General features: G+C 35.5%; 1 protein-coding gene across 1 annotated transcript in view; it reads right to left on the reverse strand.

Moving 5' to 3' along the window:
* igsf21 (immunoglobin superfamily member 21) overlaps window positions 1–21,620 on the reverse strand; it is a 213,571-nt gene extending 191,951 nt beyond the window's left edge. The window contains exon 1 of the mRNA XM_015375324.1: window positions 21,222–21,620. Within this exon, the coding sequence (XP_015230810.1) occupies window positions 21,222–21,360 (139 nt within the window). The 5' untranslated portion in view covers window positions 21,361–21,620. The remainder of the gene's footprint in view (window positions 1–21,221) is intronic.
* Window positions 21,621–25,304: the final 3,684 nt, after the last annotated feature.

Genomic DNA, 25,304 nt, shown 5'->3' on the forward strand with positions numbered 1-25,304 from the left:
AGATAGATAGATAGATAGATAGATAGATAGATAGATAGTAAATGGAAAGGTAATATAGACTGAAATAAATAAGAAAGTGTCATGTTTTTCTATCATGATCAGATCAAGCTTATTTTTCCATATCTATGGAGTACATTTTTTTTCAACTTTTCAATCGTTTACTTTCTTTAAGAATAGTGTTGGGCTTTATCTAATAGCTAGAATTTTAACCTTTCATTCAATGACTGCTATAAACAATGCAATGCATTAGTTGCTTCAGGCAGATCCTTTTTTGGCTCAGTATATTTTAATCTTTTCATCAGCTAGTGCTTTCATTGATGGGAGGAGCTTAAGCAACAGGATTAGAATTAACAGCAGTGCAGCCTTGCAAGGTTTTATCAAGGAATATGTATTATAAGGACTCAACACCTTTCAATATTGTGATTTATGTTACCTTCTATTTCATGGGAGTTATCACTCTGGATGAGATCCATGCAAGGACCCATCTGAATGAAAGATGTGGGGAAATAATGCACAAATAACACAGGTCAGAGAGTAGTAACAGATGTTGATCTAAAAATACGCTTTAATTCTAAAGGAAAGAATTAATCTTTTATTCCCCTTCTTGAATCTATGATACAGGAGAATGATTATCTGTTTATTCTAAAGCTCTTTACAGGCCATTATTTTCTATCTGTGAAGTTCTGTAAATAGGAATCAAAAGCATCTAAAGTTGAAATCATTTTAGGTTGTCAAGAACATTTTGTTCTTCTATAAATACAAACATCATAATAAAATAATACAGAATGTTGTTGAGCTGTATCTAATAACTACTATCTTAACCTTTATTTTCGAGAGTCAGATTTTTTCATCTGATTACATTTTACAATAAGAAATGTTTTAGTTGGTTCAAGTATCCAAACATTTTATTTCATGAAACTGCAAATGTTACCAATATTAATGCTTTCTCTGAGCCTCCAGACAATGACATTTTCAATCCCCAAGTGTTCCTATCATATGATGATACTTTCACTATGCTGCAAACTGTAGCCTTATGTTCAGTAAGCTGTGACGACAACTAATGTGATCATCGCTTAAATTCAAATCCCATAGGAGATAGTCACATGAGAAAACTGAGCTTTTTTGAAGGTACTTATCAAGCTTTTGAAATAACAGCTATAGAATTTCATTTAAATTTGCCTATCACTTTGAGAAACAGGGTCTGAAAAAAAAAATGAAATTATAATGTAAACATAATAAGGCAAACCAGAAAGTCACAGGCAAGCAATACAGTTTCCTTTTCTATCCTTGCTCCATTCAGCTAAACAGGTTTGATTAAAAACAATTCAGAGGGGATATTGCAGCATAAACTTGACTGACTTGACTTTTGCATGTCGGAAAATTATGATTTCTAACGATCTTTTTCCCTGGATATTTTTAACTTTCATTACATGCCAGACACACAGAATCCCAGTATAATGACAGACATAATAACAGAGGAAATAAATTAGTTTCTAAGTCTGCAGAGCTTTTCTACATATTGCCTGAAGTTAATCATCCCAAGTCATCACTACTAAAAAGGATTTCATCAAAACAACCTTCAATGGAGAAAAAAAAAATAATATATACATATATATATATAAATATATATATATATATATATATATTAATATATATATATATATATATATATATATATATGTGTGTGTGTGTGTGTGTGTGTGTTTTCATAAAATATATCATAAGAGCATTACATTTTTCTTTCACTACACCAAGGTAAAAGTCAAATTAATGGAGGAAAGTTTTTTCATAAACTGTAATTAATAAATTGATTAGTGAAACCATAAGAATTAATGCAAACCAACAATTGTAAAGGTAGTTTATTAATTTATTGTTGCCCAATGATGGTCTGTCAATATAATGCTAAACAAAATTAATTTGTAGAAAATGTATATTCTTTGCAGCTTGCATTATGCATTGCGTTGTCTCGCTGCAAGTACCATGGCATCATGAGCAGCAGTTAGGATAATGGTATGTCATTTTAGCAGTAAAACTTGACACTGATGAAATACTTTCTCTGAAACTGCAGTTTCCTCAAGCGAAGGAACTCTGTTCACAGCAAATATGGACATTTTAAAAATGTTCTACAGACAATGAAGGTCACATTGAATCTGCAAGAAAGTGTGACAACTTTCTTGCTCGCTTCAGCCATTTCTGTAAACTAGGAATACATAAATACAAGCATATGCATAAAGTGAAGTCATTGAAGCCATGAGTCTCCCACCGCATCACAATCGTATTACTTCTAAAAATATATTTTTATGTGAATTCTATGACTATAAAAAGACAGAACAAAAACAACATTTTATGGCAAAAATACATGTTAATAAAAGAAACTTTGTGAGTAGCGTTTCTATTCAGTGGATAAATGTTAATGGGTTCATAATCCCCCACTGGTCCTCTAATTTGTGCTGGTTTACAGCTTGATAATACTTGCTAATGTTTATGATGAAGAAAAAGCGCTTTATAGAATAAAACAAAAAATGTTAAAATTTCATAAACTAATGCTTGATGAAAATGTATAAATAGCTATTGTTTTGTCGGAGTAGATTAAAAGTGTGATATGTGACAGATAATATAAACTAGATATACAAATCAAAATGTAATAATGGCAAAAATAAAAAATAAAGGAAAAAAATCAATCTCTGTGTTGTGAATGCAAGGATACAGAATTACACACCTCAGTTTAGAGGCCTGATAGCGCAAGATGTAGATTGCATACCAAGTATAACTTTAATCAATACAGACATATAATATCACACAGCTCAAATAAATGTGCAAAATTTTTGGTTCAGAAAAAATAACTGAAGTGATAAATAGAAAACGATTATGTCATTTCAAATTGTTACAAAGCGACGATCTAAAACTTGATTGAAAGAGAGAGAGTGGATTGCATAAGCCGGAAATTACAGCTAAACAATATACAGAGTCCACAAAAAAAAAAAACTTCATTAAGATTTTCAGTGTAGTAAAATATCGCACTCACTCACCCACTAGGTAAAAGCTATGCAAGGATAAATATATGTTACTGGTATTGACCAGAAGAAACTGTAAACAATAACAGCTATGTGGTAATTGGGTAAAGGTGAGCCATACCTATTGGTAAATTTGAACAGCTTGGAATTTCATGCTTACATGCTTCTTAAGATGGCAATCAAAGATGGAAAGGCTCACACTATTGCCTAACATTATGTACTCACACAGATATAAACACTCCCAAGGAGAAGAGCACCACAACAAACTGGAACTGACTAGTCATTACCACTGCACAGAGACTGTATTTCACTCTACCTTCTTTAAGAGCAGGGGAGTTACCAGGTAGCCGCCAAATGCTACACTTAAACCAGAGTTAAATCAATGCTGTCAGTTTTATAAAGCAAAAATAAATTAGATCATCACAATTCATTCTATATATGAAAAAAAATTCAATGAAGGAGCAAGCAGCCAAAACATGAGTGTAATCATCCTTAAAGATGAAGCAGCCAAACCATATTAAGCTTCATCTTCGGAAACGACTTGGGATAAATAAACATGTGAGGCATGCTATGGCACAAACTTGCTATCTTTATGTAATTTGTTTCATGCTCAAGAGATTAGTTCTCTGAACTTGCATGATAAGTTTTTCGGCGGATCAAAGCTTTGCTGATAAATGTTATCAAAAACGACAGACGTTATAGGAGGAGAAACACATTGACTTCAACTGTCACTCTGAAATTTAACTAATACCTGCTTCAGTGATTTCAGACAGATGTCTTCATATTTCTTTCCTTTTTTGGCAAGAGAAAATGTATGATACTGTCCTCGAGGGAAAAATCTCTCTGAGGCTCATACAGAGGAATTTAGCATGCATAAAAGGAAATAATCTGTTGTTATAAGACACATAGCCCACACAATCCATCCTTACTCCCATCTGCACAAATCAGCCCACCCAGAGTGACGTCAATGAGCAGATTAGAGAGTGCACCCCACCCCCTCAACCCCTATACCATCTCTTTCCCTTTTTCACGCCTGATCAAGACTTTTCATGATGCTCCATTCACTGCTTCAAATGGTGCTTTGCTCTAGGTTTCACAAACAAAAGATGGAAATGAGCAATTTGGGATATTTACAGTTAAAACAAAACATAACCATACATTAATGAAATAGGGCTTTAATTGCAAGATACAATTTTCTTTTTTTACTTAGCACAGTACCATTTAAATGAGTTGATGTATAATTGCTTGCGTGTGACTGATCATTTTCAAAGTTTAAGTTGGTTCTGAAATAGATAAACTTTCCTAGCCTTTCACTCTGTTTAAAAAGCTACTTAATGTAAACAAAATGCTATGACAACTTTCACTGGATGTTTCGACGTTCCTATTTAGAGTGCTGTTTTTATTTCTCTCTCTTTTTATAAACCATGTCAACTCACTGTATTTTTTACCTTTTATTCTGTCTAAATTGGAAAATAAATGATAAACTCTTCAGAGTGGGGTCACAGTGACTTTGTTCAATTTTACTTTTGTCAAGTACAAAATGATCTATGTCCATGAATACTTATGTGATGATGTAATGCCATGATAAAAGTTGTGTGTCATGTAAAAAAAACAGTTTACAAAATTGCAAAAATGAGTAGTATCTAGACACAGTATCCAAAAGCCATGGAAATCATGTTTGAATATAATGAAAAAAATCAAGTGTGCCAAAATGGAAAAATCAAATCCTCTGAAGTCCTTGGTTTTACATCTTTATAATTTCAATTTTACAAAAAAGGTTTTTAAATGATGCCTTCGGTGAGGCATCATTTTGCACTTATTGTCAAATACATTGGTTGTTGTAGCTCACAAAAGTGACTGTTAGTGTTCCTCTGTGCAGATGTCTTGGGAGCTAAGTACAGATTTTCTTCCCCCTATTCTTCAAAATCACCAGCTGCTGAGGGAATCTGATTTAGTTACTTCAACCTCCCACGCAAACTAGAGATATCAGCAAACTATATGAAGGTCTGTAACAGGAGTTTCTTTTGCTGTTTAAAGATTTTTCTTTGAAGCATTTATTTTCCCCTATCATTAACAGCTATTTGATCAATTTATAGCCCCACAGCTCGAGTGCAGATTACTTTCATTTTTACCCGAAAATTGTTTTTTTTCGTGCATTTCCCAAATTTGACTACCTAAATACCTTACATGCCGAGAGCTTTAATGTGACAGCAACAAAGGGCAAATCTGTCAAGGTGGTTCAGATTCTGCAATATTATTTGTACTACATTATAGATTTGCCCTGTGGTTAACCCAAAAGCCCAGAAGCTATAAGGTAACAGGCCGTTTGCCATGCAAACTGTATAATATAGAATAACAACAGTAAAAAAAAAAAAAAAATGCTAATTCCTTTTTTGACTGTCACTGCAAAGACTACACTTTGACTGATTCAAAATGTCAGGCACATGATGTTTTTTTTCCTTACACAGAAACAAGTATGCAAATTCTCTGCATATGTTATTCTAGCACATGTGGATATGATGCTGCAAGTGATTTTGTAATGTCATGCTATTGGGATGGATACCTCTGATGACATTTAAGGGCTTAGCCATGTTCTATGACTGAAAAAAAAACAAGCTTCTTAAGCATTGATTTAAGTAGTAAATGAAACACTACAATAAGCTGAGCAATATCATTTGACTGAGCTAACTGCATTCATCTTCAACTCAGTGCTGTTGTGGATGCAAAACAATCTGCCCCGGATGCAACCTAACTCTTTTGGGCTGATGATTTCGATCACCCGCCCAGCTAACAAATGGGTTTAGTGCACAAGATCAGCAGATATCTTAGCATTTTTGACTAAAATCATGCTTAAAATTCATTTTTTCTTTTTTGTTCTCCGGCTTCAGTCATATATAGCTATAACTGCATAATGCTGCAACAATTAGTATATGTCGTCAACAATTTTGATTATGAAAAAAAAGAAAGCAAAATTGAATGTGTCAAAGTAGATGTGCAAAACATGCTGTAAGTGAAGCTGTTTAACTCAACGTGACCTACAGGACAACACGTCAACCAGGGAAACTTGGCCATAGCTAACATGAAGAAGAAAACAAGCCTATCAAACATAGAATCCAAAAACCCTGGTGGAATTTCTTCAGAAAAAGCTTTATAGTTTTTATTTCTGATTCTTTGACCGAAGAAAAATGTGTTTTGATTGATTACAAGTACATTAGGAAATACTTTATGTAAGATACAAGTAGTTAGTAGTAAGCAAAAGGACACACATGCCTATATCCAATAACTGAGGGACATTTGGCCATTATCACAAAAAAAGTACTTATAGATTTCTTATAATAGGTTAACAGGTTAAATAATTGGTACCATATGGTCACCTTTTACATTGTAGTTTAAAATTCGTATAAACATTAAACATTTATAAAAGTAGAAAGTCTTTGTTTTCAAATACATCTGGTTCTCTACTTGACTATATATATATATATATATATATATATATATATATATATATATATATATATATATATATATATATATATTAAATCTGCTAAATATATACAACTTTTCATTTTTAAAGGGAAAAAAAGGACAATGGCAAGAACATAAAATAAAGGGTCATTCAAAGGTTTTTAGATTAGAACAAGCAAATCATTTTTTTTTACTGAACCAAATTAAGTGTCATTTTTAATAACAGCATCTGATGATGAGGAAAAAAGTAATCATTAGTGGATCCCTGAAGAATGCCATTGCTATCATTAGTATCTGCATAAGTAAAGCTGCGCACTTATGCATCCATTAACTTGGCAGTGAAATCTGAGTGCTTCCGCAGCTTTAGCTCCCGCTTCAGTGAACACCAACATTTGTACTGTATTCCGAGTGCCTCTTGTGTCACACCCCTCTTGGCATCAAATATATTGTTGCGCTTTTTCTCAACTGATCTTGGACTTTCATCTTTCTTTTCACACCTCAGCTGGAGGATAATTACCCCACAAAGCTCCATTGATTCTTATTGTTAATTCACTGTGCACTTGTTCTTCATCATACCTTCGGTCGCATGGTATTGTCAAGGTAAACATACCCCAAACAACTTTGCTTGATAACAAATTCAGCAAAAACAAACAGCAAAAAAACTGAAATAATATGTGGTGCACGAATGTTGTGTGTTCATTTTATTTGATAACCTTTGTATGCAAACAGAGTGAGCTACTGGCATAGAAAATTTTAAAGCCGTAGTACTTGGCCAGCTTTTAAATCCTTTTGAGAAACAACATGATAGTATTCAGGGGTCAGTGATAAAATCTAATGTTTATACAGTTAGAAAATAATAAAACCTCATTATTTATATAAACCGCTTTGTTGTGCTTATAATTAAACTTCAGCTACCCCACAGACAGGCCACAGTATGTGAGGCTGAAAGACATCATCTCTGAAACTGGGGTCAGCAGTACTGGAGCCCCCCCAGGGCACACTGCTGGCCTCTGTCCTCTTCCCCTATACACCTCAGACTTCTGTTACAACTCTGAGCTCTGTCATATACAGACGTATGCAGATGACACAGCCATTGTGAGTATCAGGGACAACAGAGAGGAGGAGTACAGGAGTCTGGTCTGGGACTTTGCCACCTGGTGCCACACCAACCACCTGGAGCTCAACATCTCCAAGACAAAGGAGCTGGTCAGAGACTTTGGGAGAAATGCACCAAAGACCAAGCTGGTACTACTGGAGGGGGCTGAGGTGGAGGCTGTGGATTCAACCAAATACCTTGGGGTGTGGCTGGATAATAAACTGGATTGGTCAACACACACCAGCCACCAGCGCAGAAAGACACAGAGCAGGATGAACTTCCTGAGGAGACTGAGGTCGTTCAACATCTGCAATAAGCTATTGGAGATGTTCTACCAGTCTGTGGTTGGCAGTGTTTTCTTCTACACCATGCTGGGGGAGCAGCACATCCAAGAAGGTCACAAACTGGACAAACTAGTGAGGCAAGAAGCTGGACCCACTTGATATGCTGGTAAAGACAAGGACACTTACAAACTGCTGGACATTATGAACAATAACAGCTACCCTTTGCACACTGTCTTCACCACTCAGAGAAGCCTGATTAGTGGGAGATTGCTCCTCCCAAAATGCAGGACCAACAGACTGCTGAACTCCTTTGTTCCTTAAGCCATCGAGCTGTACAACTCCTCACTTGGGGGAAGGAGGCGTTGATAGGAAGAGGGACAAGGGTCAGCAGACCTCCTCCTTGGACATATTGTGCAAAATATTACCTATTGTCACTCATGTCCAATATTCCTCTCTCTCACTGTGCAATAAAACATGTCAACTACTGTGTAGCCTGCGTTATTTTTTACTTATTTAAGAGGTCAGTACATCTTTGAAGTACAAGTGCAACAATCACAGTTAACTACTGAGTAGTCTGTATAATGTTTTACTCATTTATATGGTCAGTACATTCCTGCAGTGCAAGAATGCAAGTCAACTACTACATAGTCTTTCCTTAGCTCTCTACTGTAAAGATATTTTTATATCTAAAGGAAACATATTCCAGGACATTACAACTTTTGAATGCTTTTTTGTACTATATACACACTTTTTATATTGTCTGTTGTAGTTTTATCTTTATCTTGCTTTAACTGTGACATTTGTACTCTATATATATATAAACTACTGGAACTAGAATTTCCCTGAAGGAGTAATCCTAAGGGATAAATAAAGTTGAGGCTAAGTCTATGTCCAATTTTAATACAGAAATTGGGGCAGCCCTAATATATATATATATATATATATATATATATATATATATATATATAAGAATTATTTGGCAATCACACATCAGCCAGTTGTTTTATTGATTAGGCCTGACTGAAAATTTTGTTTTTTCATCTTAAAAGCAAAATTTATATATTTTTGTCCAGTTTTGGCTTAATACCTGCTCTAAGTGCATTTTTTTCTCAGCAAATGGCATGTTTTAGAGTCTGTATACTCCACTTAACGATTATTTGATTACTAGATGGTAGCAATTTGAATAATTAGTTAACTAATCAACTTGCAATTACTTGCCTGTAATTTATTAGATTAAAATTTGTTCCAGATGAATAAATGGTAATATCTACTTAGATGGACCATTTTCAGTGTTGCCACTTTCCAGAAGAGAGCGCTCCTTTTTAACCAAAGCTAAACAGATTGTTGCAAGGGGGAACAAAAAAATATGTTTGAGTGAGAAATGAGGGGATGGAATAAAAGAAAATTGGGATATGCACAAAGCATTTGTAACATGATAGAAAAAGAAATGATAACAATAAGCACAGAGGACTGTGAGGGCTTTTGTGTTAATGCACTTCATAAGGCCCAGTTTTAACATTCCTTTAGGAGCAACCAGAGACACAATTTTAAATGCACAGCTAACAGCACCAAGTGTTGCTCCCTCCACTGATTACCTTGGATTACCTTGAAAACTATAAGCTATATCAGAGTTATTGTTTACTTCGAAACTATGAAATGGTCTGACAGTACTGTATGTCAGAGCCACATACCCCATATTTAAATTATATCTTTAAATTTCTGTTCCAAGGAGATTGTGATGGTTTCATATATTTCATGTTTTTGTTATTGTTTTCTTTTATCCAATAATTAGGTTCCCATTTTTTTGTATAAATATGTTTAAGTTAAACAGTTACTGAAAAAATCAGTTATTTACTCAATATTTATTATAGCTTGAACCTTCATTTATCTTTTCAGGAATTTTTTTGTTAAAAAAAAATGTCCTTTATGTTATGTCAGGATGTTTCGATATAAGAAGAAAAGCTTGGATGTTTAAGAACACTGTCACTTCTCAAATAATTCAACTGATAAAATAGATTGATAATGGAGGGACGGACGGATGGATAGACAAACAGACAGAAAGATGGATAGATACAGAGAGAAAAAGAGAGAGAAAGACAGACAGATAAACAAATTACTTCAAAGAAAATTTGGCTTGATGTATTACTATTTTGTTGTTCTCACAGAAATTTAATGAGATAGCTGGTACAGAGAAATTGAGTCTTAACATTCTATACATCACAATATAGCTTTGTAAATCTCATTCAAAGATCTGTTTGTGTGATTTCTTTTTTTTTACCTGTCACACATTGCAAAAAAGGATTATGTGTGTTTTCAGAGAGCTATACACCTATCCCTTTCAGTAGTAATCGGAAAATATACTTCAAATGTAAACTCCTGTTGGAGCAGAGTGAAAACCGTAGAGACAATTTCAGTTCATTCTGGCTTTTTGTAAAAGCCATTTTATTTTACCACCACGGTTTTGCATGCACTAAGCAGACTGAAGTACTCCCACAAAAGCTGTCATTTCTGGGTCACTGACTTGTTCAAGTTTTAATCTGACTCTTTTATTATATTAAATGGGATTTTAAGGTTAAAAAGATCCAGACTAAAAGGTGAGAATGGCAGAAATTACACTTCATTTGAAAGTGCTTACAGCACAACACACCTGCTGGTCATATTTAGATAATATTTTGACAGGCTTGGAATGTAAGATGTTACATCCAGATACAGACTTGTCATGTTCAAATTGGATAAATACCCTATTTTCTCTTACTGTACGTTCAACAAACATGAGACAACAAACTGTAATAGTGACCTGCCGTTTTCAGCTGTCTGGATAAATCACAAGGCTTACAAGCAATATTGTGATTTAATCCTGAAAAACATTCTTTTATTGAAGAAAATGCACACAGGAAAGATAAGTAATTAATAAATCATGCATTATGTGGGCATTTATAGGCTAAAATGTTAGTGTACTTTAGCAGAGCAGACCACAAGTTGTTGTATAACAGCATACAAGGATGTATGTATATGATTATCTAAAGAGCCACAATGACTGACCAAAAACACAAAGCAGACCTGATCAAAAATGGGTTTTAAATCTGTGGATAATCATGTTATGTAACTCATGAAAGCTGCAGTGCAATGCAACGCTTGATTATTGTTAGATCATACCCAACTACAACCCACATCGCAATGAATTGCTCTTCCAACATCCTGTGACTCAGTCGTCAATAGCAGACTGCCACACTTCACCGGAAATCTAACCTAGATCCAGGGCTTGTTTAATCTGTCAACATTGCTATGATGCACCATCTGCAAACCGACTTTCAGTGCTGGTGTGCGAATACATTTTCCTGCATTCTTTAACAGATGGATTGTAAACAAAATGCACAATGTAAATAAACATATCACCTTTAATCTATATAATGTCTTGTTTGATTGAAATCATATTATTGTACAGCCAAATGCTGAAGGAAAAATAAAACTGTTAGTTTCTCTTTAAAATGAAAAAAGTAAGAAACCGTGACATAAATGTTGCTCAGCATGTCCTGCACCTTGAAAATAATAGACATGGGTTGATGATTGTTAAGCTTATTCTTTGACATTTTTCCTGCCATTCTACACTAGCATTAAATCACTACCATCCTTCTGTAAAATTTCATGATCTACAAAGAATAAGAACAAATTGTACAATAATACTCTGCCCTTTAAATACATTACAAGCATTCATGCTTCAAATTAACTTAGGGTTACATTCACGCATCCGTTTACTATAAGTCAATGTTTCACAGTGGAGTCCAAACTTTATTAACCAAAATGGAGTAGTCAGGGGTCATACTTAGTTTTAATTCAAAATGGCTAAATCATCCATCCATCCATTTTCGAACACACTTAATCTCAAGTGGGGTCGCAAGATGGCTAAATCATTTTACTGTTAATTGATTACAGATTAAAGATGCAATATTTTAAAATGACACTTATGTTATGTCTGACATTTGTCCAAAGAAATGAAAGATGTAGGTTTTTCCTTTTTTGTTGCTGAAAGTGGTCTCTTTTTTCATTTTTAAAAAGTATTTAGTATATTTCTAGCAACAATAAAATAATTTAGTATGGATTGACTTAAAATGACCCCAAGATAACAATTTGCACTCAGTTTGGTTGAGTAAATTTATTTAAATGTGCATCAATTTTCCATAGTTGTAATACCCCCACAAAAAAATTAGGTAAAGTCTACTTAACCATTCTGGATAAATTTCATTATTTTTACTTGATTAAAAAAGTTTCCACAAAGATTCGCCTAAGGCTGGGGTTGAACCTATGATATATATGCTGCAAGACAGCAGTGTTACAAATTGCACCAACATCCAGGTTGAGCTCCATGATCCGTTAACAGATATTCCCACTGCTTACATACCGGGCTGCACATTAAATGTGAACTGACATCAAAAGAGCAGTGGAAGTAAGCAATATCAAAATTGTTAATTTTCTAAAATAGAAAAATACAAAAAAAATGTTTTTTTATAGTCAGATTTAGGTCATCAAAGCTATTTTTGGATATTGCACTGCGTTCCTTTTGCAAAGTGTTCTTGTGAATGGTAAAGCAGTCATTACTTCCAAAATATAGGATTTACTTATTGGTTATTTAATTTTATACTTAATATTTAAAATAGATTTTAAATGATTTGCATAAAATGTATTTACCGTCCACCAAAATTATTGCTAAAATTCTAAATAATATTTTTTTTTTTATAAAAGGTCCCTGGCTATCTGTGGCACACATTATGTAGCTAATAAAAAAAAAAAAAAAAATATATATATATATATATATATATATATATATATATATATATATATATATATATATATATTGGTTTTAAATGGTTCCATTAGGTAGAAATACCTTGGTAGAAACAAGATCCATGTGCTCTGATTGCTCAAGTCCAGGGCCCAAACAGTATTATTCCAAAAGCCATGAATAGCCCTCATACTGAACTTTGAAGATTTTAACCTTTAGTTGATTGGGTTTAAGTGATAAATAATTAAAAAAAATCATATTAAAATCATATTTATCATTATATTTAAATCAAAAGTAATTGATAACACTAACACAATCTGAAGTTAAATTCAAAAACAGTAACCCATTTAGAGAAAACATGGAAGTTGTTAAGTGCAATGCATGCTAATATACGTATAAGTCAGCTTACTTAGATAAACTGTGTTAAGTTAAGGGCTATTAACTTGCCACAGCTATCCCTGCACAGCTTAACAAATTTTACCTAACTATGACAGCACAAAATAGCTTTAAAATTGGTACCTTTACGGGTTTTTTTATTGTTTATTTATGTATTTAGTCCTCGAGGATCTAATGTAGTTGTTTGTTGCTATATCCACATGTTAAAGAGGAGAAAAATAATTTATCTCCATCTCTTTGGTAAGACAATAAAGTCAAATGAAACTACCCTTCTGCCAAACCTATTTTCTGAGTAAGAAAATTAACCTCACCCTTAAAAACAATATTGAAAACATGTAATGTGGACTATGACCAAAAGAACGAGATCCCGAATACAAGAGGCCGAAATTAGCTTTCTCAACAGGTTGGCTGGGCACTCCCAAGGTGAGGAGCTCTGTCATTCGAAGGGGCTCGGAGTAAAGTCTATTGTCCTCCACATTAAAAGGAGTCAGCTGAGGTTGCTTGGACATCTTTCTTTGATGCCCCCTGGGGGCCTCCCTGGGGAGGTGCTCTAGTCATGTCCCACCCGGAGGAGGCACAGGGAACGACCCAGGACACTATGGAAGGACTGTGTCTCTTGGCTGGCCAGAAGGGTATCAGGCTTCAGTCCGGGGGTCTCTGCTGAGAATGCTGCCATTGTGACGCACTCCCAGATAAGGTAGGAGATGACAAGTATCATTGTTATCTAAAAACATCATAAAGTGCATTTTGTATAGCAGAAAGTGTACTATAAAAAAAATGTGATCACATTTTCTGCTGCCGGCCTTAACCATTGCCATTTGACCAATTTGCTTTGACCCACAATGAATCATTGCCTAGGGTGGCCAGGAAGGATGCATTAACAAATATTTCAAATCCAGAGAAAAGACATGTCATTTTTTGCTGCTATTGAGAGCTTTGAATTTTAAACAGCCTTTATTGCCTCACTGTGATATAATCGGCATGCAAATATGGCCTTCAAAGGACGCACTTCCTCAATTTGTATATTGAGGAAGGTTTACTTTGTGGTTTACTAAAGGCGGCAATAGTAAAAATAATTTTAAATGTGTAAAATACGCTTATTAGTAGCTATGCAATGGACATTTTAGTATATGCATATTTTATGCACGTTTTTGTCTTCCATAGTAAGAATAAAGGTAGGTTCAAGATCATTATTGGCCTAATGCTCAGTACATTCAGCTTGCTCATGTTGAAATGACACTTCATTAACCATTCCTATTTCACTAGGATGCTCAAGGGGATCGTATGGATATGGTAACATTACTACAACCAAAACTCACATTTATCTTGAATACTAAATTAAGGTTCCTAACCATAATACTTTAGATAGTATCCTGATTTATACATCATTTGAGAAAACATCTCAACCAAAAAAGGAACAGGAAAAAAACATCCATACTGCCGAAGTAGGCGGCTATAAAGATGAAAATACAACCTCCACAGAGAACACTGACAGCTTGTCCTATATTGTTTTTTTTTCTTTTTGGCTACCATTTCAGTACAGGAATTTCAGAATTAGGCTGAGGAAAAAATCTTACATGAAATATCAAAACAATACAATCAGCTCCACTGAAAATCTGGTTTATAGGATACTTATCCAACTTAACCAACCAACCAACCAACTCTTTCCTGATCGATTTGTATTCTCCCCTCAGATTAACTAGAAATTTGAAGTGACTTACTGCACTTCTTGAGTTCCAAATTTTTGTTACTTTTGTAAATAAAACTCACTGGTTATCCATGTGATTCTGCATGTGGATCAGATACAAACCAACATGACAGAATCATCTGGACAGTCAGACCAAGCAGAATCTCTGTCAGCTCCTTGAACTGAACGTGAATTACCTCATCACCATGATCAAGTTAATCACCTCTTTGACTGCACAGCAAAAATGTTCAGATCAGCAGATGGAGCAGTTTACAGAAATGCTTCAGGAGCTGCATAACAGAACCAATCCTAAGGGGGTCTACCCCTTCTGCAGCCAGTGCAATCGGCAACTTCTCATTTTCATGTAGGCAATTTCCCAACGCAAGCCTTGTGCAGGTGAAATTGGAAGTTCTTGTGGATTCCTGTTACAATGTTCACTAGATTTTAGTTGGTCCTTCAGGACTTGTGACAAGAATAAAATCTCATTTGTAGTGGGATTATTGGGAGTTCAAGCACTGCACTGGACCTCTGAAACACCTACCCCCTGGTCAGAATCAGAGGAGAGGAATGTAAGACTGCATTTAAGACCACCCCAGGGTCATTTTGAATATATGGTAATGACTTTTGGTCTCACAAATGCACCTGCATTTTTGCAGTCCCTTGTGAATGATGTCCTTAGTGATTATTTAAATCAGTTTGTATTCGTATACCTTGATGAAATTCTGATTTTCTCCAGAAACCAATGATTTCTAGGGAACCAACTTTGTAAAAGCCAAGAAGTATGAGTTTTATGCCACATCAATCACCTTTTATGAAGACATTCTTAAGATTGGGCAGGTGAAAACAGATCAGAGAAGGTTCAAGCCCTTCTCAATTGGCCTACTCATTCAACTCGCAAACAGCTACGTTTATTTTTAGAATTCACCAATTTCTACCACCAATTCATTAAAGCTACAGAACAACTGCTCAACCCCTTACTAGTATTACCTCTTCCAAAACACCTTTCATTTTGTCAAGCAAAAATGGCTTGTCGGAGCTCAAGAAAAGGTTTGCCAATTGCCCAATTCTGATACAGCCAGATACAGAGAAACAGTTTCTCCTTGAAATTCTGACCTGTGATTTAGGGGTTGGTTCCTTTGTCAAGTTAGGTCGATGATGATAAACTTTATTCAAGTGCCTTCTTTTCCTGCCATTTGTCACAAGCAGAACAAAACTACAATGTGTCCAATAGAGAGTTCCTAGCCCTAAAAATGGCTTTTGAAGAGTAGCATCACTGCTTAGAGGAAGCTGATCATCCTGCTCTTTGGTGGACTGACTACAAGAATCTGGCCTTCAAGAAGCAAAAGTTCTGAAACCTAGACAATCACATTGCCCTCTGTTTTTTTCCCTGTTTTAACTTTGTCATCTCTTATTGTTTAGGGTCTAAAAACACCAGACCCAATGCCCTGTCTAGAAATACTCCAGTGGCCATCAACCCAGTATTTGAACTGTCATTAAACCTCCCTGCATTGCAGATGCCTTATAATGGTAAATAAAGGATCAAGTCCTGGAGGCTCAGAGCTCAGAACCGGACCCTGGCACCAAACCACCAAACCAGATTTACAGTATGTTCTTGCTTCCATTAAGTTCAGCCTCATTCACTGGGCCCAAAATTATCCTGAAATCAACCAATCTTGCATGCTTTAAACTGGTGGCCTAAATTATATAAGGATGTTAAAAGTTATGTTCTAGCCTGTCATGGGTGTGTCCGCAACAGAGGTAATGACCAGCCTCCCAGCAGTCTTCTTCAAACATTGACTGTCCTTATTAAAAATCCATGGTCATATATTGCCTTGGATTTCATTACTGCATAGTAAATGTTAAAGTCTTAAAGTAACACTTTGAGTGTTAAAGTAACACTTTGAGAGTACGTTTGATCCCACACTAATTCAGAGAGGAACAAAATGTACTCTTGAGTGTTACTTTAACACTGCAAAATTTACTGTGCATTATTCTAAGGGTTTCACTACTATCCTCACTGTAATGGACGGCTTCTCCAAAGCTTGCCACCTCATTCCTCATCATCAACTTCCATATTCCCTTGAGACAGCTCAGCTCCTGACTAAGCATGTTTTTCGCCAGTGTGAATGCCTTGTAAAATCCAGTCTGACAGGGGTCCACAATTTATCTCCTGAGTTTGGGAGGAATTTTGTACTTCTTTGTGGGCCAAGACTGTTCTCAGTTCAGGTTTTCATCCCCATACCATGGTCAATCCAAAAGCATGAACCATGAGCTTGAGGCATCCCTCTGCTGCCTCTGTTCATCACACCCATTATAATGGAGTACTCAGTTGCTTTGTGTTGAATATGCACATACATGTCACACTTCCTCTGCTACTGGTCTGCCTTGATTTGAGTCCTCACTAGGGTAACAATCTCCGGTTTTCATCTGACGAGCAAAACACTGCAGTTACCTCTGTCAAAAAACACATTCAGTGCTGTAGACGGGTCTGGAACCTGACAGTTTCTGCCTTGAACCAGTCAGTGAAAACGATCTGTCTGGCAGATCAGTGAAGGGTTCCTGCTCCCCAATACTTAACTGGACAAAGGGTTTTGCTATCAACTCATGACATTAACCTAAGGTTTCTAATTGCAAACTCTCTTCTTTTTCTTTTCTTTTTTGGTTTTGGACTCTGATTGTTTGGGACTTATCGGCTTATCACCCTTTTTCTTCTGAACCACCAAGGGGCACTCCTTGAAGGGGATGATGTTAGATTTGGGGTTTTGCTGTTTTTCTGGTGTGAGTGAGCTTCCTGTTACAGAGAGGGTCTTTGCTGGTGGCTGGACAGACCCTTGTTGCTGTACACCAACTCCTTCCTGATCAGTCTGCTTTCTCCCCTGAGATCCACCAAAAAGTTCAACTGACTTCCAGGAGTTCTCTGCTTCCAGATCCATGTAGCTTTTTTAAATGAAATGTTAACACTCCCTGGTTCTCCATGTGATTATGCATGAGGGTCAAAAAGCTACAAACCAACATGACACCCATGGTCTCTATCTGATCTCTTGTGGGTGTAACAGGCTGATAATTATGGGGTTGTGGTCCATTATAAGTTTAGTTTTTCACAATCAAAGTCTCTTCGATTTTGAATTGGTATCCATTGTTTAACGTGGTAAAGCTAAGCACTCCCTGATGTAACGTCACTTCTAGTGTCCCATTTTAAATGCAGAAACAAAATGTCTCCCAACAACAGTACAAACAGCATAAATATTTCATAAATAAGAATCAAAAACCAATTTCAAAAATACTGCTTTTTCCTTAACACTGATAAAAGTGAGGCTCTAACCTGCAATCTGCTCTTTAAAGAGTCTTTCTCCTCTCACAGATTGCTGTAAAGTCAACAGCAAAATGCAAGCGATTATCTACTCTTTCCACCTGCGCATCCAGGAGGAGGGGATCCTGCTAAGTTAATGACTCCATACAATCAGCTAGTTTCCCTTTGATAGAAAACTTTTTTCACCAATCTGACAATATGATTTGAATTTTTATGTAAAGTGCTGTGAGATAACATGTGTACCGAATTGGCCCTATGTAAATAAACTGAAAATAATTGAGTTGATCTTTCTGCACCTCTCTGTTTGATTACTTTATACCATTTTATTTTCAATCTCTCTGTGAAGAATGCAGGTGCATTATTTAGGGTGGACCAATGCTAAGCTACCATTAATATATGGTAGGTGTGCAAACAAGAAGAAGTTATCAAAACCTAGCATTTTAAATGTGATGTACGTTTGTAAATCCACTACTGACCACAATTGAGTTTAATGGTGTTTCTTTGTGTTAAATGTATCTTTTTGTTCAGTTTAACTACATTATTGTTATACTGGGTTCATAAATAAACAAAAACAACCGTGTTTCTTATTATGAAGTGAACACCTGCATGTTACATTGATCTTTACAGGACAATCTGCATTTGAATTTAAATTGTGAAGAAAATGTTCACATGGAATATTCATAGTAGTTGCTTTAGAATATGTAGGCTGCTTCTCATACCTCTAAAATAAAACAACAGAAAGTAAACTAAACTGTTAATAAGAAGGAAATAGTTATTTCCTTTTAACAGTAATAAAACATATTTAGGAAAATAACCAAAAGCCTTGCAAGTTATTTTTAAAAACTGAAAACAACCTTAAAGTTTTCACTTTTCTGTGCTTGTATAAAGAACAGTCTAATAACCCACTTGTTTTGACTATGTCTCAGTTGTAGCCCCTCGAAAGATTAAGAATTTTTTTTTGCTGCTGTATACAGTGCTGTTACATCTAAAAAATTCTTAATATAGCATAGCTTTTATTTAGGTTTTTCTGTTGTTGTTTTTTTTTTTTTTAGTTTTTATTAGCTAAAGGCAGTAGGCTAGTTTTCAAAAGTCTTTGTATGAGAGTGAAGTTGCCAGGCAACTACAGACATAAGCATGATTTTGTTGTCTTTTGAGAAAGCCAGTAAAACAGTCGTATCCCAATTCTGATACACAGCAAACCCTTGGAGTGCTACTAATACGTATATAACATATTGAAACACATGTGGTAGGACTGAAATTAATTTTCTCGAGAGTAGATTGAAACTACAATGCCTGTTGTAGCATTACTTAGAAAGCAAATTATGATAAGCAGTGACAATAAGGCCTGAAATTAAAACAAGACATTCACACTGAAAAAATAATATATTTAAAAATATGCACTGAGTACTGGAGCAATATACCTAAGAAGTCTCCAATCAACCCGTATGATAAACAGCACAACTGTAACATTACCTTTTTCCCAGGCCATTATATGACAAATTACACAAAAAAACAAAAAAAACACAGCTGAGAGAAAACAACACAGTGTGGAATGAAAGGATAAAACATGTTTCATTAAATTGCTAACATTAAGAGCTTTTGAACTCTTAAAGAGAAAATTGATAATATATGGAATTTCTAAATAGAGGCGTGGGTAGAGTTGTTGACCTTTAACCTGCAGGCAAAATATTCATCCACAACTTCAGACTGATCTTAATGTTTCAAGAAACAGAGTGTAATTATGAAAGTAACTGATTCGACTCAAATATTCTATTCTAGCAAACAACTTTGATTAGACTTTGAAAACTTTTATTGTCATTTTGTATACAGAGGGTGTATAAGAAAAACAAAAATTCGTTTTGTACAGCTTTCAGACAGTAGATGAGCAGCAGCTTAACAGTAAAATGAATATTCCCATTCCAGTGCAGCAGTGATCAAATGTGCAAGCTCAATACTTTCAACGTTTTTTGAAATGATTACACCTGCACAGAACTGTGATAGTCTCTTAACAGTTTAAGCTGCTTGAAATCGCTGTGATTGCATTGTTGGAGTGTATTAATCCTAAAAGCACAGCACCTGTGTGCACTTCATTATTCTCCCAGCAGAAAGAGTCTGAGAAAAGTTATCTCTTTAAATTATACAAAGAACAACTGTATGGTTCCCAATATAGGTCAGAATTATTAGAACATGTAACCAAAAGTGCACACAAACAACAGGTTAACAGGTAAGTTTATATGGCTGGCTGCTCTGATAGATTTTTTTAAATATATTTATACATACAGGAGTAAACTCTCCTCTGATGTCGTTTTTTTTTTTTTTACTGCATACTCTATATGAAATCCAGCTGAGTTAGTGGAACCTTGACTGAATCTTTTTTTTTCCAATTAAAAACAAGTGTTGTTAAATGTCTGCTTGGGGGGGTGAATCCTCTGAGATGAGCATCAGAATGCAGGAGTCAAGGCGCTTCTGTCAAACACTGAAACACAGCATGTAATTTAAGGGACATGTTAAACACAGAGACAGGCTTAGCGCATTTCATTCTCCCCCCAAAAAAGGAAACATTTTTTTTTTATTATTCTGTAAACTATTCCCAGATTAAACCTCGTTTTCCACCCTCTAATGAAACATACTAACGCAGGTTTCCAGAAGTGCGCCTGCTCCGCGCACATCGAGCAGGAGGGAATCTGCTCATAATGCAACACTTTCATATATTTCAGCAGAGCAACTTTCAAATCTGTTGAGCTTCTGTCCATCCTCACGTTGATAGGACACCGCTGAATATGCTTCTGCGTTTTATTTCTATAGTTGCACCATTTTTTTTTTAAAGTAGGTGCTGTCATGCGTGCTGGATGTGACAGTCGGTGCAGATGTATCTTGATTTATCCATAATCAGGCCTGCTTTACTTGTGTTTTCTCTGCGCTCATCGAAGCCGTTCATCTCCAGCCTGAGCTGAATCCTACCATTATTCATTGATTTGGTTCTTTCACCGCTGGCTTGGCGCGGATGTTGGGGAAAGTTGGCATAAGAAAAGCGTGGCACCGATCGCCTCCATCCGGCTGTCCGGTTCATGACGAGTCTATATTTTACTCTACCATATTAAACTCTGTAACAGTTTGTCTACTGTTAAAAACCAATGGCACAGTTAGAAGGCATGATGGGAGAGAATAAAATGACAGGGTTTGACTCACCGACGGCTAAATCCAGCAGATCTGCGCACAGGAGCAAGCACAACGAGAAGACGGTCATCTTTCCCTTATTTTGCAATAAATCCCAAACTCCATCTGCGTTTACATGCTCTCCTGGTTTCGGCCGTGTAATCCCGAGCATTCCATAGGTATACGATGGAAAGATGTCCCCAAACTATTCATGATGCAGCGTAAGTATTAAGTGGAGAAATCGGAGAAGTTGACAAAGGATGCAGCATTTAGAGCGAAAAAACACCGAGCATTAGATTTGGAGAACTGGCTCACTATGTGCGCGTAGAAACAAGCGCAGAGGGTTCTTTTCTGTCTGTTCTTAGAGCTCAAACAATAGGGAACTGAGCTGAGCCGAGAAGCTATAGGCTGTGGAAAAAACAGGTTTGGATGAAAACGTGTTTCTCTCTCTCTCTCTCCTCTCCCTCCCTCTCTCCCTCCATCCAGACAGGCGCACAGTCATTCCTGATCACTAGTTCTTTTATTTCACACAATTTTCCTTAATCCTCCCCTGGATTCAGTCCCTTCTAATTCTGGCCATTAAGCCGATTTATTTCCGTTGGATGTTTTCTTTTTCCCTATAAAAAAAAAAAAAATTACTATCCTTATATACAGCAATACCGCAGCCCTATAGCCACATTTCTAATGATCCAACTGCGCCCATAACAAAGTCCCCAGCTGTGGAGTTGTTATCCTTTGCAAACATTTCTCAGGGTGATTTTCATTTTTTTTTTTAGGGAACTGGAAAAGCAAGGTAAAGTTGCTTATCCTTATTTATATATATATATATATATATATATATATATATATATATATATATATATATATATATATATATATATATATATATAAAATGTTTAAAAGGGGATAACTTTAGTTCTCTTTGTAAGAACATTTAAATCGAAACATTTTCTAAATTGGTTGTGCTGTCTTGAGCAAAGTCGATGCAAAAATACAAATAAGTGAAAAACAAGCCCTAAAGATATCTAGCTGAATGAATATTAGGGCTATTTAAACTTCTTTAAACTTCATAATTAGCTCATATGTTTAAAGGACCAAATGAGTTTAATGAAGTCTAGTCATCCAGATTAAATTGGCTGCAGTAATTTCGTTCATTATAGAACATCATCTTAAAAGCACCAAGTGTGGATTCAAAGATATAATTTTAACTCCCAATTTTATAACCGAATGATCTTTAGATTTATTTTTTGGCTTTATTAGCAAGATTTGGTAAAATTGTTAACCTTGCTGAGTACTAAGAGGGAATAAAAAAAGATTAGTTTCACCTGAATGCAAAGCATTGCAATAGTGAAAAATTAGAATGATAGTTAAATAGCTGACACGGTTTATGAAAATATTTAAATTATATAAATATAATTATATAATATTTAAATTAAATTTAAATATTTAATCAGGGTAACATCAGTGTGTAGAATGTATCTTAAAAACTGGAGTGCAATAATATTAATACGTTGAATGAAACTGTTACAAAACTGGGCAAATTCTCAACAGAATAAATATGTATTCCCTTCTCATTTTGCTCTTTAACCCATGATCATCAGTTAATAAAGATAGAGATTAAAACGGTTTGAATTTAGTGCACTGAACGATTAAATATATATATATATTTTTTTTTAAGTCATTAATTTATATGAGATTCTGAAGAAAGGGGACTAAAAGTATATTAAAGCCTTTGAGAGGTATCAAAGTTTGACAGGTGCTTCAGGCTATTTCATACTAATAAGCATGACCTTAACGAGGCCAGCCTTTGTATGTGACTTTATTTCTCTCACAATGATGGTGTAGAACCATGCATGTCACCCTTTATGACAGGTTTACAAAAGGCTGTCAAAGTCAAGGTAATGCGTTTTTCAAGAGGCTGGCCACAAGCATGCAACGTCTCTTCTCAAAATATATAAATTCTGATGAATAAAGTCATCAGTTTCCCATTTCCTGAGGAGCTGACTCAATATATCAAACTATATACTTGTATTGATTTGTACAGCATTGAACCGTGGAGACCTTTACTAATACAGGATCTTCAGTAAGGCTGTTTCCTTGAGGACAGGGGTATAGTTGTCTAAACAGTCTAATTCTAACTCTTTTCTATCCACATCAACCTCATTACTTGCATATGGAGTTTCTCATAAGACAACATAAACAGGGAAATTACCCCCTAATGTGTGTATTGAAGCTCCTGCAGACTGTAAACTGTTCTCTCAGAATCCTTTCTATCTTGACAGAGTTAGAGGATGCCTTCATAGTTAGGGTCAGCAGTACTAATCTACCATCACAGATCTCAAGAGGGCACTGTCAACAGCAATTTATTAGGGTAACAGAGCTGAACATGTTGCTGCCCATATGGCATCTAACCCTCTAACACAGGGGGGTATTCTGTGCAACGGTCCACCATAACTCATTATGAATGTGCTTTCCTTTTTGCACTATAGGTACAAATCAATAAGTCTTTAGCTGTTTTAAGCTTATTTAGAATCTGAGGAATTGGTAAGAAGAAGGAACCTGGCACTTTGACTAACTGTGAGAGTTACTCAAGCTTCTCTCCTTGTCTTTTACTTTCCATTAGGAGGTTGCTGCTTTGAATTATTTTGAAACGACAACTCGATATCCTCTGCTGCCAACTGTTTATTGATATAGCTGTTTGTTTAAAATTACCAGGGCAGACTAAGTACTACTAGTCTTTTATTTCATCACCTTAATCTGACAGTAATCCTATATAGAAACGTTGTTTATATCTTTAAGGTAAAACTGAAAAATAAAATTTTAAAGTTATATAACTTTACGTTGGAAAGCAAAGTAAGACAGACCGAGAGGAATATCATCAAAGAATATGAGTGATTACTAAAAACTATAGACACACTTTTCAACCATGCTTCTACACACACACCCCAAAACACACACATATATAGTTGTTCTGCCATTGTTGTGAGGACCATCTGTTGACTCCCATTGACGTCTATTGATTATCAGTTTTTCAACCCTTTCTATGCACTAACTCTAAACCTAACCATTACCAATGCATAACTCTCCCTAGCCCTAACCAACGAACACCTTATCCCTAAAACAAACCATTAGCAAAATAGCATGTGAGGACTGGGGAAGTTTGCAAACAACTGGTCCTCAATTTGATGGTGAATTTGGAAAAATGGTCCTAACTCTGAAGGCTACACAGGTACACAAAGGCACACACATATGCATAAATGCATATAGCACATATTTTTTACCCTGTTGGTACAATTTTCCAGACCATTCTAATGTGAAGAGAAATAATCTCCTTGGAGTGGGGGTTAGGTGCAGGACTAAGTTGATTGAATTTTGGTTAGGTTTATTGTTAGGTGTGTTTTGGTAGTGGATCTATGTTAGGCCATAGAAATGTAATATGACTGGAATTTAAATCAAGGTCCCCACAAGGATAGGGTGACACAACTTATGTGTGTGTGTGTGTATACATGTATTTCATACATTGTGGGGACCATTTTCATAAAATGTAGCCATTGTGGGGACAGACTGCTCCTTTTGGGAACCAATACAGAGTCCTCTTGGGTATAATTGCTGCTTTATCAGGTTTAGGAAAAAGGTGTGAATGGAGTTTAGGTTAGGGTTAGAATTCGGTATTGTTGGTGCCATTTTCTATTTAGAAATTTACGCTCATATTTAGTTATTATATTTGGATATGTTCAGTATTTGCATATTATAGAATATTTCCGATTGCATTATAACTACGTTACTGCTTTACTATTTTCATAATTTCCTTTAGTTTCAATCTGCATTTGTTTAATGCTTAGAATTATCTTGAATGGATAGCTGATAGTAATTGACGCTGAGCGATGACGTTGCAGAGGTTTGCGTCTCTGAAAAAAAAAAACTGATGTGCTTTGTTCTTACTTGAAATAAAGACGAGGCGAACACACTGTTTTCTACCGTTGTTCAAACATCAACACACGTAGACTCGTTCTTTCCGTCTGACTGAGTGGTTATTTGCCTTAATCAGAAGAAACATTTAAGCATGGACATTTAGCCACTACAGGTATGTATCCATAATGATTAGGTTTAGGGTAA

Source organism: Cyprinodon variegatus, unplaced genomic scaffold, assembly GCF_000732505.1.
Source record: "Cyprinodon variegatus isolate N-32 unplaced genomic scaffold, C_variegatus-1.0 Scaffold117, whole genome shotgun sequence".
In the NCBI taxonomy this organism is placed as follows: Eukaryota; Metazoa; Chordata; class Actinopteri; order Cyprinodontiformes; family Cyprinodontidae; genus Cyprinodon; species Cyprinodon variegatus.